General features: G+C 40.6%; 1 protein-coding gene across 1 annotated transcript in view; it reads right to left on the reverse strand.

Annotated features, from left to right (window-relative positions):
• The window catches only part of LOC310959909 (neuronal-specific septin-3-like), an 82,449-nt gene that overhangs the window by 35,585 nt on the left and 31,726 nt on the right, over nucleotides 1-15,138 (reverse strand). Inside the window, 1 exon segment of the mRNA XM_083931434.1 lies at nucleotides 11,460-12,209. Coding sequence (XP_083787560.1) covers nucleotides 11,460-12,209 — 750 coding nt within the window.

Here is a 15,138-nt window from a genome sequence, read left to right on the forward strand (position 1 = left end):
AGCGTTTGTTAATAACAACAGAACGACCTCTTCATTACAAAAGTATTTGACCTGAGAAAAATGGCTTTTATTTGTTTATTACACTGCTCGGGCGTGGTCATAAAGCTTCAGGCTTCATTCATGCAACATGTCCATGAATAAAGCATGAACAATCTAATTGTAATAGCACTGATGATTCATCCTGTGTCTGAGGTTAAGAGAGTGTAAACTGCACTGATTGATAAATGAAACAGATAAGTGAAAGGCTATAGGGTCTGTTAAGGACAGCAGTCACTGATAATGTGAGTGTATTTCATCCATGGATTTGTATTATTTTTGTAGCATTGAAGATACTGTTTATTAAACCATAATTGATCAGTTAAAGCCATGTCAGTGTTTACTTTCAAGTTTAAGAAAACTGGATCAACACAGGCTAGATGTGTAAAATCTTGAAGACGACTTTAACTAGGCCTATTCCTCGTTCGACAGCCAATCATAGAACAGGCAACGGTGCAGTTGTGCTAACAATTAAAATCTGATTGTATAAGTTTTGAAGAACAAATTAGTATTGATCCAACAATCGTTTTTACTGCTTATATTAATTGTTACACTGGATCTTTGTTATGTCCTGCAAGTTTTAAATGTCTAAAACTTGGAGGTCGTCTTCGTTTCACAACCCATAATTTCTGACACTCCACTATGTACTGTCCAATTAAGGCAAAATGGCCGATATTGGCATTAAAGAGAACAACAACAGAAAAACTAAAATCTGACAGTAATACATCCGTCAGTATTTCACTCGACTTCCAGGCACTGAGCCCTCAAATAGGATGACAAAGAGTTGCGTATTGGTATAATCTTATTTATAAAGCCATACTGGGTGAACTCCCTTCATATCTGTGTCATCTTATATAACTCACCAACAGCTGTTAGGCTGTCGCTCCGCTAGATGTCGGCTCTGTCAGGTTCCAAGAATTTGCTCAGAACTTGGTAAAAGGACTTTTTTCTATTTTGCACCCTGGTCATGGAATAACGTTCAGAACACACTACAGCTTTATGACTTTGTCTCTCTGGGAAAGTTTGAAGCTCCGACAAAACACTGAAAGGGAGGACTATTATTTTCGTGAATACAGAAGAAAGTTCATCAAAACAGCAGTATTATGCAACTTCCTTTAACTAGCAGCACCGCTTGTCCTGCCAGTTTAATTTCCAGGGAAACTGCAACCCAAAAAGGAGTCACGCCTACTGTCACACAAACACAGAGAGCAGACACTTACTGCAGCAGAAGACGGTAACATAGGTAAGCTCCTTTTATTTTATGATCGCTAGTTTTGTTTCAAGTTTTTACTGTGGCACTATTCTGTTGGTGAAGCATTTAACTTTGTGAGTGTTCTCTGATCTGTGTTACTATTCCTCCACTGCAACTCAACAAAGATATACTGGCTGTTTAACAAAGAAGGGGAATTTTAGTATAAGTATACTAAAAAGACTAACTTTGGAAGATTCTTACTTGACTTGATTTACTCAGGCTGCTGAAGCCTCATATTAACTTAATAATATGTTTTGCACGGAATGAAAACCGTGGGTTCCTTCCTAATACTAGTCTCTAATACTATATGTCCATATAGCCACCTGACTATTGTTATATATTACCATTCAATATTTTACAGCAAGTTTTTCATCAAAATAGAATATACGGTATATTATAGTAGGTTCATCTAATGGTGAAAATAATCATTAGATCCATCTAGATACAAATGTACTGTAAGAATTGAGAATGTACATCATGGATGAATAATGGGATCAATAACTTGCATACTCTCAGTCAAATACAGTGATCAGAGATCAGATATCCAACGGCGGCAGACTACGCAAGTCAGGTGAGCTCTCTTATTTTCTAATTGATAGTTTTGTTTTTTAGTATTTACCATGGCACTATTCCACACGATTAGAGAAGCATTTAACTTTGTGAGTGTTTTCTCCTCTCTGTGTTACTATTCCCCCACTGCAACTCCACAAGGATATACTGTCTATTGAAACGATAAGAGGGTGAATTGTATCCTAGAAAGACTTTTAATAGTCATTCTATACTTTACAAAATAAAATACATTATGAAGTTGATTTATTAAATCGTGAAAATAATCATTAGATGCATCTCCACATACAAATACATGTATGAATTGAAAAATGACATAATGGATGAATCACCGGATCAATAACTTTTTAAATATCTATGCAGGATAATGAAGACATCAGGAAGAGTCATGAGTTGCTGTGTAGCTCTGTTCTTTGCCCTGACCTCTGTGTCGGCTGTACAAAGACTCAATTCAATCAGGGATTTGAAGCAACTCAACTTTGGCCAATCTGTGCCCAAACACAGTCTTGTGCTGCTCCACTGGTTTGCCAACGCTGTTGACATTGAAGACGACAATGTCATAAGGCTGAACTTTGACCCAAACAGGGGAGATTATGGCTCACATCATTATGGAAACTTTGAGGGGATGTTGGACCCACTGCCTTGGGGATATAGATTCCGGTACTACACTATTGGCAATATCTATCAAGAAACATCCATGCCGCTCCCGCCTTACGTTGCAACAGTGTACGGGGGAGGAAACAGGGACAGGATCATAATTCGTGTCAGGGAGCAGAATGCTGGATGGTGCAGGATTGACCAGGTGTATATCACACAACACAACGCAAATCAGAGGACATATGATCCAGATCATACCTTCAGGATCACTACTAACCTCTTAACAGAGATCAGAGAGTTTTCTGTGGGTGCAAACCAACAACCACTGCAGTATCTCATAAACCTCTATGGAAGTAACGCTAATGTTTTACACATCAGAAACACATGGGGTGACCTTGCTTGCCTTGGTCTGCTGTTATTTATTGTGATCCAGGAAAGGTACTTACCATATATCATACTACAAAGCAGCCAGGACACTGGGGGTGAAAATTATTTAGCATGCATTTGCATTGTATTTGTTTTAGTTTGTTTAATTTTGAATTTTTTGATACATTGGGAAAGATGACAAGAAATTTAGGAGAGTAATATACAGTATATTATCTAAATCACAATGTGAAGTGTGTAGTGCTTTTCAAGGACAATGAGGACGACAAAGCCAGCAGAGTTAGGTTAGGATTAGCAGATTGGGAACAAAGAATCAGGCTGTTATGACACACCAGATCCCCTGTTCTATGCTTTGTTTTTCATCCATGTTTTTATATATATTATATATTTTTATTGTGTACTCATGGATGCTTTTCCCTGCCAACACACGCACACGCGCACACGCGTACAGCTTCAAAACACAGCTTTGATGACGGCAGAGAGGAGCAGTTCAATTCGTTCCCACTCCAAAAACGGTGAGAGAAGTCAGCTGACAGGGAGGTGGAGAGAGAGAGACGTGGTGTCTGTGGCGGTGGGTATGAAGATAGCATTTACATTATAGCTGTGACTGTAGCAGTGCCATGTTTGTGCAGTTTAGTTGTCGGTGCAGAAATGTTACAACTCCTCAAGACCCAAGCTTAGTTCTTGCTAAAGTTACCTGCTGAAGCTAGAGACAACTTCAGCACCAGTTCAGCACAGGCTCACTAACTTAAGGTGGACTGTTAAGGAGGACCAACTATTACCATTTTAGTGTCAATACGCTGCTCCAAGTATTGCTTTAGTAGCCTATAGTGATCCCTGATGCAACCAACAGCCATTAAGCTTTATGCAAATATCTGCGCGATTCATTACTAGTATGCAAATTATTTATGGGAGCATTAAAGATCTATTTTCCAAAAACGTAGTTTGTTAAAAACCGCAGAAATTCTTGATCATTACAAAAGTATTGGAACTGAGCAAGACAGCATGTATTGAACAGTATATTATAATGCACTGCTCTGGCATGGTCATAAGGATCCAGGCTTCATTCATACAACAATGTCATGTTCCAGCATGTATATTCTAATAGTATTTAGTCATTGCTGATTTATCCTGTTTCTGAAATGAAGAGAGGGTAAATTGCCTGATGGATAAAACAGTAAAATTCTATAAGAAACAATAAGAAACAGGAGTGTTTTTCATTTGTGGTATTGCAATTTTTCAGTTGTGTTGCAAATTGTGTGTTTATTAAACTATACCTTTTCAGTCAGACCCATGTCAGTGTTTTCTTATTAAGTTTGATTAAACTGGATGAGCACAAGTAAGAAGTGCAAAATCCTGAAGACAACTTTAACTATTCCTCGTTCTACAGACAATAACAGGAGAGGCTCAAACTAAAGAAGTGGCGCGCTCAACTCGAATCAGTACTAACGCTGAGGAACGCGTAGAGCTGAAACACTTCCGTTTTCTCTGCTACTGTGCAATTAAACGTATTATATGCTCTGTTTAAACACAAGGAAGGCACAGATACAGTTCAGAATACTATTAATATCTGGTGGTATCAGTTTTGAAGAACAAATTAGTATTGGGCTTATATTTTGCCAGTGGTTGAACTGGCATTTTGTAATGTAGTAATCATTAAAGATATCTATTTTGCCCCAGAATTTAAACTAGCACTCTTAGAAAAGTATGAAAATATCACCCTTTAATGTTTGGTAATTTTGGATAAATCCGCATTAACTTTGAAAACAAAACTAAAAAAAATGGGTGTCCTGGTGACCTACGTAGTGGTCTAAAATCACCACATCATTGGTCGGAATCCAGCTGGGGATATTTTGTTGCAGGTTATCTTTGTCTCTCGAACCGTAATTTCTGGCACACTCCACTGTGTACTGTTTAATAAAAGCAAAATGCAAATGCTGATATCAGCATTAAAGAGAACAAAACACAAAAACTCTTACATTAACGTACCTGCCAATATATCACTCATCTTTCACGCAAAGATCCCTCAAATATAGTGATCGAAAATTGTGAGACAGATTTTTACCAGGGTAAGTGAATATTTAAGAAGGAATTCATAGTTAATACAAGATGAGTAAAAATTGAACAGTGACCTTAAATGGAAAATTTGAAACGTAGTGAAACATATACAAAAATGCTGCCTTAAAAACATGTATGTATTGAGATTTGAAACTTATTTGTGATAACTCTGACTAACAATAAGCCAGGCACTATTACACATTGTCCCGAGCAGGCAAGTGTCCGACAATCGCGTCGCACTCTGTCCACACTTACTCACAGAATGTGTGGAAAAAGATGTTAATTATGCCCTTGGAAAACAGGTAAATTCCATGTGCACCAGCAGACTCCCTGTGTGTTTAACAAGAAGAGAGTGGCGTCACTTCACAGCGGCTTCTGTCTCCCCTGTCCTGACACACACATACGCAGACACAATTACTTGCACACAGGCAGTGACACTTAATTCCTCCGAGACTCCTAATCCAGCACTGTTTGGCTTCAACAACACATTCATTGTGAGATCCGATAACTCATCATTTCAACTCATCAGCTGTTGCTTTAAACACGCAAAACACAAAAAAAATAGAAACGGGGTGTCTCAAAAAAAAGGCATCTCAAAAGGAAGTTTCCTGCAAACAACTGTATATGGTAACCTCCTCTAACACGCAACGCTGTTTTGACGGTTTCATTTACAGGGAAACAGTAACCTAAAAAGGAGTCCTGCATACTCTCAGTCAAATACAGTGATCAGAGATCAGATATCCAACGGTGGCAGACTACACAAGTCAGGTGAGCTCTCATATTTTCTAATTGATAGTTTTGTTTTTTAGTATTTACCATGGCACTATTCCACACGATTAGTGAAGCATTTAACTTTGTGAGTGTTTTCTCCTCTCTGTGTTACTTTTCCCCCACTGCAACTCCACAAGGATATACTGTCTATTGAAACGATAAGAGGGTGAATTGTATCCTAGAAAGACTTTTAATAGTCATTCTATACTTTACAAAATAAAATACATTATGAAGTTGATTTATTAAATCGTGAAAATAATCATTAGATGCATCTCCACATACAAATACATGTATGAATTGAGAAATGACATAATGGATGAATAATGGGAGGAATAACTTTTTTAAATATCTATGCAGGATAATGAAGACATCAGGAAGAGTCTTGAGTTGCTGTGTAGCTCTGTTCTTTGCCCTGACCTCTGTGTCGGCTGTACAAAGACTCAATTCAATCAGTGATTTGAAGCAACTCAACTTTGGCCAATCTGTGCCCAAGCACAGTCTTTTACTGCTCCACTGGTTTGCCAACACTGTTGAAATTGAAGACAACGATTTCATAAGGCTGAACTTTGACCCAAACACTGGAGATTATGGCTCACATTATTACGCCAACTTTGAGGGAGTGTTGGACCCACTGCCTTGGGGAAATGTCAGATACCGGTACTACACTATTGGCAATATCTATCAAGAAACATCCATGCCACTTCCACCTTACGTTATCCGACCCCAAATAGAGTATGTGGGGAGTAACTGGGACAGGATCATTATTCGTGTCGGGGAGCAGAACACAGGACGGCGAGCTTGGCACAGGATAGACCAGGTGTATATCACACAGCACAATGCACATCAGGGGACATATGATCCAGATCATACCTACCAGGTCACTAATAACCTCTTGAGACAGATCAGAGAGTTTTCTTTGGGACAAAACCAACAGCAACTGTTGCAACTCAGAAACCGCTATAGAAGTAACGCTGATGTTGCACACATCAGAAACACATGGGGTGACCTTGCTTGCCTTGGACTGCTGTTGTTTATTGTGATCCAGGAAAGGTCCTCCTCTAACCAACAAAACAGGAATGATAATGTTATGATTGTTTGCATTGTTGTATTAATCCTGATTGCATTTTGGATTACATTTGGAAAAGTGTAGGACAAAAAATGAGGGAGAGTAGAAGATATTGTCTCTGAAGCCAGGGGTTGCACTGTTTTTTTCTGTTGTATGATTTGTTTTACATCCACACGTTAAATGTGATTAAAGGCCAAATGTGTGTTTGCTTGGACAGAAAACATGCAGAATTTCAGCTCCATTCTGTCAGCGCTTATAAAAAACATTTGGTTGGATTTTACCTGTCCGGAAAAACTTTCAATACATGAAAAACATTTTTATTTTATTTTATTATATGTACAAGTGGAGGTATAAACCCAATACAATTCTTCATTACAAAACGTATTGGAACTGCACAAAATGGCTTTGATTGTATATTATAATGCACTGTTCTGGCAGTTAATCTAATAGTAATGACTCACTGATGATTACTCCTGTGTCTAATGGAGATAAAGAGAATGTAAATTGCACTGATGGGTAAATTAAACAAAAATGAATACTAAATAAAGGGCTCTATGGACAGCTTTAGCTGAAAATTAGCTTTGCTTTTAAGCATTTATGACTTTGTATTCTTTCTGTAGTTGGAAATTGTGTTTATTAAACTATTCTCCAGTCAGAATGATGTCAGTGTTTTATTTTAAGTTCAAGGAAACTGGATGAGCCCAAGTAAGTTAGATGTGCAAAATCTTGAAGAGGGTTTTGGACAGTGTGCATGTCTCATGCAAAACACACCCACTCACAGATTAACGATTTATCAGCAAGATCTTTTCCATCCCTTGTGACATGCACAAGTCCTTGTTTGTAGCAAAGTCCCAGGCAGGCCTATCAAAGGGCCTTTATGTTTTGTGTGAAAGACACAAATACTGTTTTAATGTTGTGAAACTAGATTAGCGCTCAGCAGGCCAGCACAAGACCCAACAGATCATGAGATAATGAGTCATTTAAAACTGTTGCAGACTCAAATTTAAGAAAATAAATGATCAAAGATTCCTCTCAAAAGTGATTGAGTCCAGAGCCAATTGTTAATGCCAAACAGACACGGCTGTTTGTTAGGGGAAAAAAGTATTAGAGCTGAAAAACATCCAATCATCTATTCATACCATTTCCCTACATGTGTTGTTTGATAACCACGTCTTTGTGAGGAGGAACTATAGTCTGCAGAAAACATCTTCTTCCTGTTTCAAAATAAGTTGAATTTACTTACTGTATTCAACACTAAACTGTTACCTGACATTTGTGTTTTTCACTCTCTTACTTCAAGTCTATGCTATGAGCATTGGAGCAGCATTGCAGCTGAACCAATACACGTCTGTTCATTTGGTTTTGCCTACTCCAGTTCCAGTCTTAATCCAATTAAAGAGAGCTAATGCTAATGTTTTCTCGACGCAACAGTAAACAGCCATGGTGCAAGCCATTGGAAATAAAGGGTTTCAGCGCACAGCACGGCTGCATTAGTGTGGTGGTTACAGGTAGTAGTGAGAAGGTTAAATATATACCAAAAAAGTCTTTTTTAGGGGTTAGTAGATGCTGGGACACAGCACAACTTTGGAAAGTTAAATCAGCAATTATTTGCTCCAAGGTCTAGATACTTGTGATGCAAACAGTAGACTTAGCACAATGCTTCATGCTATGTTATATGTACTGCAGCTGCCAAGACTGAATTAATCGAGGCATGGGACAGGAAACTAAGAGGAGCTGTGTACTGAATGAATGAATGTGTGTGTTTGTCTGTTAACATGGGATCACATCCTCTTGAAGCAAAAAACAAAACTGGATACAGCTGCTCATCATTACAGCCGACAAATCACCCGAAACGGAGCATGTTATTACAGCACCTTGTACTTTACAACAGCCGCCAAAAAAAGCAACCGGGTTATCGCTTCTCAGCATGTTCAGTCACTCTCCCCTGGGCTAGACATTCTTAACCTTGTCATCTGTGTGAGTATGAACGGATATATTGTTTACTTGTATGCACGGACACAGAAACACACTAGGAGCCCAGAGGCTGCTAGATCCCAATTAAATATCATATGAGCTCTCAACCAACAGTCTAATGGGTCAAATGGGACATGCAAAAACACACCGCCATGGTCCCACCGGATACAGCGCTGATGCAAGCGGCAAAAGTAAACAACAGAGACATAAACTGAAAGCATTCTCAGTCTCAGAAAAAACTGCCTGAATCAGTGCTGTGTGTACTTGTTGAAGAAATGGAAATTGAATTGTAGTTTGGGCATGTCGTCAAAGCTGTGTGGTCTGTTGGTTTAGCTTTGCTCTCAGATGACTGGAGATTCAAGTGGGGCTTCTCTCATTTTGTTTTCTTCCTGCAGACAGACTTTACAGGAAATCACACTCTTGCTTGCACACTTTGTCTTTCTGTAGTTTTCTTCCTTTTCCCTTCTGCACACTCCTCTCTCTACCTCATATCTGCTCCTCATTTCTTCCCAAGCTTCTTTCCAGCAGAGGCCTCCCTCCCTGTCCGCATGCACAGCTGAGGAGGAAGGTGGTAATTTGAGCTAAATGTGGCAGAAGTTGAGACTTAATCCTCTGACTTTTTCTTGCTCAGTTCCCTTCTACTGACGCAAGGCCACATTTCAGATATTAAGCATGCATATTTGCTGACTGATTCACCAACACTGTGTTACCTAAGAACCTATAGGAAAGAAATATCCTCAGCAAGGGACTGGACTAAAGTGAAAGCTAGGTGTCTGCAAAGGAAGCAGAGAGACGGGCAACACACAGCATAAACAGTGGAAATTGGAGGCTTTCTATTTTTATGTTGGCTCTTTTATGACCTCCAGATTTGGAATGTATCACCTCCCAGCCGCCTACGCCTGGATACTACTCAACCAGTGACACACACACACACACACACACACACACACACACACACACACACACACACACACACACACACACACACACACACACACACACACACACACACACACACACACACACACACACACACACACACACACACACACACACACACACACACACACACACACACACACACACACACACACACACACACACACACACACACACACACACACACACACACACACACACACACACACACACACACACACCATTTAAGTAGAACTACACCAGTAATTCAGCTTCAAGTGCAGAATTTGTCCTGAGGGTGGCGCTGAAAGAAAGAACCATAAATATTATGTTTCTTTTAATCCACCCAGGATGATGACTAGTCACAGCATATTTAATGGGAATCAAGCTAGTTTTCAAGATACTTTGTTGTTCCCCATGATGTTGCACCAGAGCCAAAACCGCTCAGATAATGGTGTAAGTGTAGGGGGCTCACCAAAATTAATAGGTTTCCCTTTCTTGAGAATAGGAACAGACAAATCTTTTTTCCAAAGTGGAAGTTTCCCACTGCTGTTGGAGCAGCCGAGAATTGCCTAGGTTCATGACTTCCTAGACATCGCTGTCAAAAGTAATGCTGAATAAAAAGGTACAGATAAAAGTAGAAAAGGTACACTTATGAGAGCGCCCATTCAATCACGTGCATAGGGAGACCTCAACGCAGTAATGGCAGCTCCGCTAGATGGCGAAACACACAAACAGCTCGCGGGATTCGTCTATACCCATACTAAATGTCATGGCAGTTAAGTCAGAGGTAATCTAAGGACTCTAGACATGCTGAATTGACTAACACTGCAACCCCTGCACAGATTTGGATGGATTCTGAATTATTTTTACTAAAATAAGTATAGTAATGCGGTATAACCAATTGCATGAAACACACACAAAGGGGAGAAAGATCAATAGTTACCAAACATGCTGTGTCACTAGCATCTTAAAGATAACTGATTAAATTACATCAGAGACAAAAGTAGATGCACCTACTGCGTATTCAACACAAACATAGAAAAACTGTACACTGAAAGTGTCTTTCTCAGGTAATCTGAATTTACAGTGATTTTAAACAGCGGCTGATTCAGGTTGAAGTGAGCTGGGCTTTTCAGATTCTTGCCTGCATGAGTTACTTTTAAAGTGCTGTCCTGGGAGCAGCCCTGGGATTCTCATCATAACCCTCCCTGACCTACATTCACAGTTAGTCTAGACTGAAAAACTCACAAGAACTCATGCTTGTTCTTTTTTTTCACAATGCATGCCTGCTAGATTTTGTGTCCGGCTTGATCCCGACTTGTTCTGATGTTCTGATGTTATGCACACGTTTTTAGAGCCAGGCGCCGCAGCTACTTTCCACCGACTGCAAGACCCAGGGCATCATGGGAAACACCTAGCTCTAACCTGATCAAACAGTCGATTGGTTTAGATGTTGACTTAACAATTTTACATTTTATAGAAATGTTTCATTTTTGTTGAATTGGAGAGATTGTGATTTCATTTGTCTGGTTTGAAGGTTAATTCTCTTAACAGAACAAATTTTGTGTGGCTGATGGTGATGTTTAATAGTCAGAGAGAAATTCATGTTAGAGATCATCTACATCAGGGGTAGCCAACCCCGCTCCAAGAGAGCTACTGCCCTGAATGTTTTAGGTTTCTCCCAACTCCAACACACTCGAGTCTAAAGATTTCCAAACCCCTGACAAGCTTCAGTAGATCATTAAAAGGTGTGTTGGAGTAAGCTAGTTTAAACATTAGCAACTATTCTACACACAAGAGTTAGAAAACATGCTGAACTGAGCAGTTACTCACTGTCTGTTGGTCGGGCTGTGGTTGGCTCTGTGACAGGCGACTGCACCCTCTCCAGCTTTGGCTCTACAAGGGAGGGCAGGGGGGCGCTGGGTGCAGGAGGCAGGTGGTTGTTGTTCTCCACTGCACTGCTTGGCACCAAACCGTCTGGCTGTCTGAAAACAGGCATCTCTGGCTTCCTAGAGGCTCCCTCTGCTGGGCTGATGATCGGGGACTGGGGCTCTGCTCTTCTCTGAGGGGGCTCAGGGATCCTTGAGACTGGGGCTGCGGACAGCTGGGCATCCATCCTCTTGGGAGGGGCGGGGGGCTCATGGGGCCGTGTCACGCTGAGCTCTGCCCGCCTGTTTGTGGAGATGGAGTTAGAGGAGCTGTCCAAGGGAGTACTCCGATTGCTCAGACTGACCTCAGGTCGCTTTAGGCCAAAGCGGGCGATGCCAGCACTGGGTGAGTTGTCGATCTGCTTAGAGGAGACCTCAATGGACATTTCTGTGCGGCGGGATGAGGCTGTGTCAGGGTTACGACCCCCTGATAACTCAATGCGCCTCATGCCGGTCTTTGGGGAACGTGGATTGGAGGACTCCGAGGGGGAGGATCTGGAAGAAGAGTAGTCAGAGTTGCGGGTGCTCAGATCGTAGCTCCGCTGGCTGGATGTGGAGGAGGTGGAGGAGCGGAGGGGATTGGTGTTCCGACGAGACAGGGGCGACGGGTGTGTGGATGAATCTGTCTCCTCAACCTCAAACGACCGTTTCAGCGCTGAGAAAACACAGAACATTTGTGGTTAAACAATAAAAAAAAAAAAATAAGGATCTGTGCATATGCAAGAACTTGCTTGAGCTGCAGAACCTGCATCTGTATGATATTTAATGCATTCATTATTAAAGCATCTTATGGTTATTGAGCAATACAAAACAAAAAACAATCAACAAATCAGAGAACATGAGGACCCGAAACAAAGGTGCAACAGAAATTCATTAAAACTCTGCAACCATTTTATCATCAGCTTTATTAAGCAAAGTGAAAAACAAATTGGCTGTGCAGGAGAAAATTTCATTCCACTGGAAATGAGAAGCACCACAACTGGTTAGCAATAACCAGAGGCACCAATTTCTAGCAGGCAAAGCAGGCAACTGCTTGGGGCCCTAGGCCAGAAGGGGGCCCTTCCGAGGGCTGACAAACCTCAAACTCCAGCAGTGACAATGCACAAAGTTTTCACTCCTGTTAGAAGATTTTTTTTATTCATTTATTTTTACTCCTTTGTATGAGTCAGTTTAAACAAACCTAAATTGAATTGAATTCAATTCCAATCAATTTTATTGACAGTGCCGAATTATAACAAAAGTTATCACAAAACACTTTACATATAGAGTAGGTAAAGACCACACTATGACTTATTCATGATTTACAGAGACAAGTCACACTATCTTTAATAAAAGTAGTAATACTTCTTTTAGTTATTATATACAGTATTGATCCAGCATTGTGCTTTAATGGAGATGAACCGTGATTGGAGGGGCCCCCTTTGGAATTTTGCCCAGGGCCCCAACAAACTCTAGAATCGCCTCTGGCAATAACACGCAATGAACACAGCGTGATAAACTTTTAAACTGACAGACAGGACAGGCTCAAACAAATCACACAATCAGTATGGTGGCAAGTCAGGGAAAATATGCAGTTACAATCATTATGCACATTGCTGTAGCAAATAAATCACCCCATATAAACTCAATTGAACAAGCCAATCTTACCGGATTTGACCCGCTTCACGTAACGCGACAGCATGGCGCTTGTGTTTTCTAATTCGTTTGGAAGAAGAATATGTGTGTATTCTTACTAAGTAGGTTTTTACTGATATTATCACGCAAAGAAAAAAAAATGAACGACAGGAAGCCGTTTGTTTAATCCTCCGGCAAAGGTTTCGTGAAATTACACGGGCATCCTTTTCTAGATATGTCACGTTAGCAGGACAGTTCGCACACCTGTTGACATGACGACCATCGAATTTACCAAGTCTCGCGAGAGTTCGAAAATTCGCGTCTGCTGTGCCTGTATTTCATCCATTAGGGAACAAACCAATCATATGTTCTATCAAAATGTTAGCTACCGTGTTGTTAAAGCCGAGCCTGTCGGGTTAATATACAAACTACAACAAGTACATGCACGTATGTGGCTTAATGTGCTGGTTTGATAGGCTAAGTGGACTGTGGTTGGTTCATGTCATGTTTGATTTGCTGAAAATCTATTACAAACAGATTTTTAAAATAATTGTTTTAAATTGGTAGTATTAATAAGTGTCACCTTAACCAGCACTCTCCCTTCATATCAATTTAAAGGTTGAATATGTAGAATCTTTATTAAAAGCTATATACATGCGGTTGCAGGGGTACAGAATGAAAGTTTTGATGGGTTTGACAATGACTTTCTGTCACGTTCTGTTTACATTGTACCAGCCAATAGTGTCTGGCATTGCAGGTTGCAAGGGTTGTCAGTTTACAGTCTACAGAAACAAGGAATCATTTTTGAGCTGAGTGCTAGCTAATCAATTGCACACCACTCCAAGAAAGACTTCCAGCTGAAGACTGGCCCATGTTAAATACTGCTGTAAAATTAATTGATTAGTCAAAATTAGTCGTTACCCTGTATGATTCATCACTTGACATGGCGCAAGCTGGTCTCTTGACACACTCGGACACAAACCTGGCAACCCGACTGCTGGAGTTATTTTTTGTTGTGGCGACTACGATCTTGAGACACAAGATGGCGGTGTTCTGCTCATTCTCCATATTCAACCTTTAATGTGCTAATATCCCCACTGTGGCTAAGGTAAGCTCCATGTCAGATGTGAGGTTGACGCCAGGTTCACCTCAGCTCAGCCCAGAACAGCTCAGAGCCCTGGAGCAACACAACCTCAGTCCCGAGTAAACACCCAGGTGTCTGGCCGGCCTCTAGGCTGAAGGGTAAGGCACCAGCATGAGAGAAATCTTCCTGGAAATCACTGTTCCTCACATCCTTGGTATTTCTCAGCAGGTTTTTGAATCTGATATCAGTAGGTCTGCAGAGAAGCAGGCGGCTAATGGTTCATAGTATACATGGGGGTAAATGTGAAACAATGGTTTAACTGGGCCGCTGGATCTTCTATCTATCAAGATTAATTCCTTTCTAATCTCCCACTGTAAATCTTTATACGTCTAGAAAACATTGTGCCAGTCCTGTCAGCAGTGGTGTGGACAGGGCAGGGGTGAAAAGGAAAAAAAAAGGGCACATACAGCGCATTCTCGACACTGAAAAGGGCACTTTAGCACATGTCTAGGCTCCTAGAGGGCACTTTACTCACTACACTACTAGATTCAAACTCTGATTGTATACACATGTAGTATGCATCTCCACCATCGCAGACGGTTTCATCTGTCTCTGATACTAAGCTCTTTGTGTTGCTCACATGGAAAAATGTAATTTCATTTGAGAAAACTGGCCTTTCCTGGAAGTCAGGGTTGTCAGTGTGTTCTGTTCTTCTTTAAGTAGAATAAATAAGCACAGGAATGACACACTGGTCAAAATTAAATTATATGTAAAATTCATTGGATGGAGTGGCATAGGCTTGACACAGGGATGAGAATTTCTTGTCAATATAGGACAGGAAATGAAGCACAAAATGGAAAAACCTCATTTACACAATACTTCCTCC

Source organism: Echiichthys vipera (assembly GCF_963691815.1).
Source record: "Echiichthys vipera genome assembly, chromosome: 17".
In the NCBI taxonomy this organism is placed as follows: Eukaryota; Metazoa; Chordata; class Actinopteri; order Perciformes; family Trachinidae; genus Echiichthys; species Echiichthys vipera.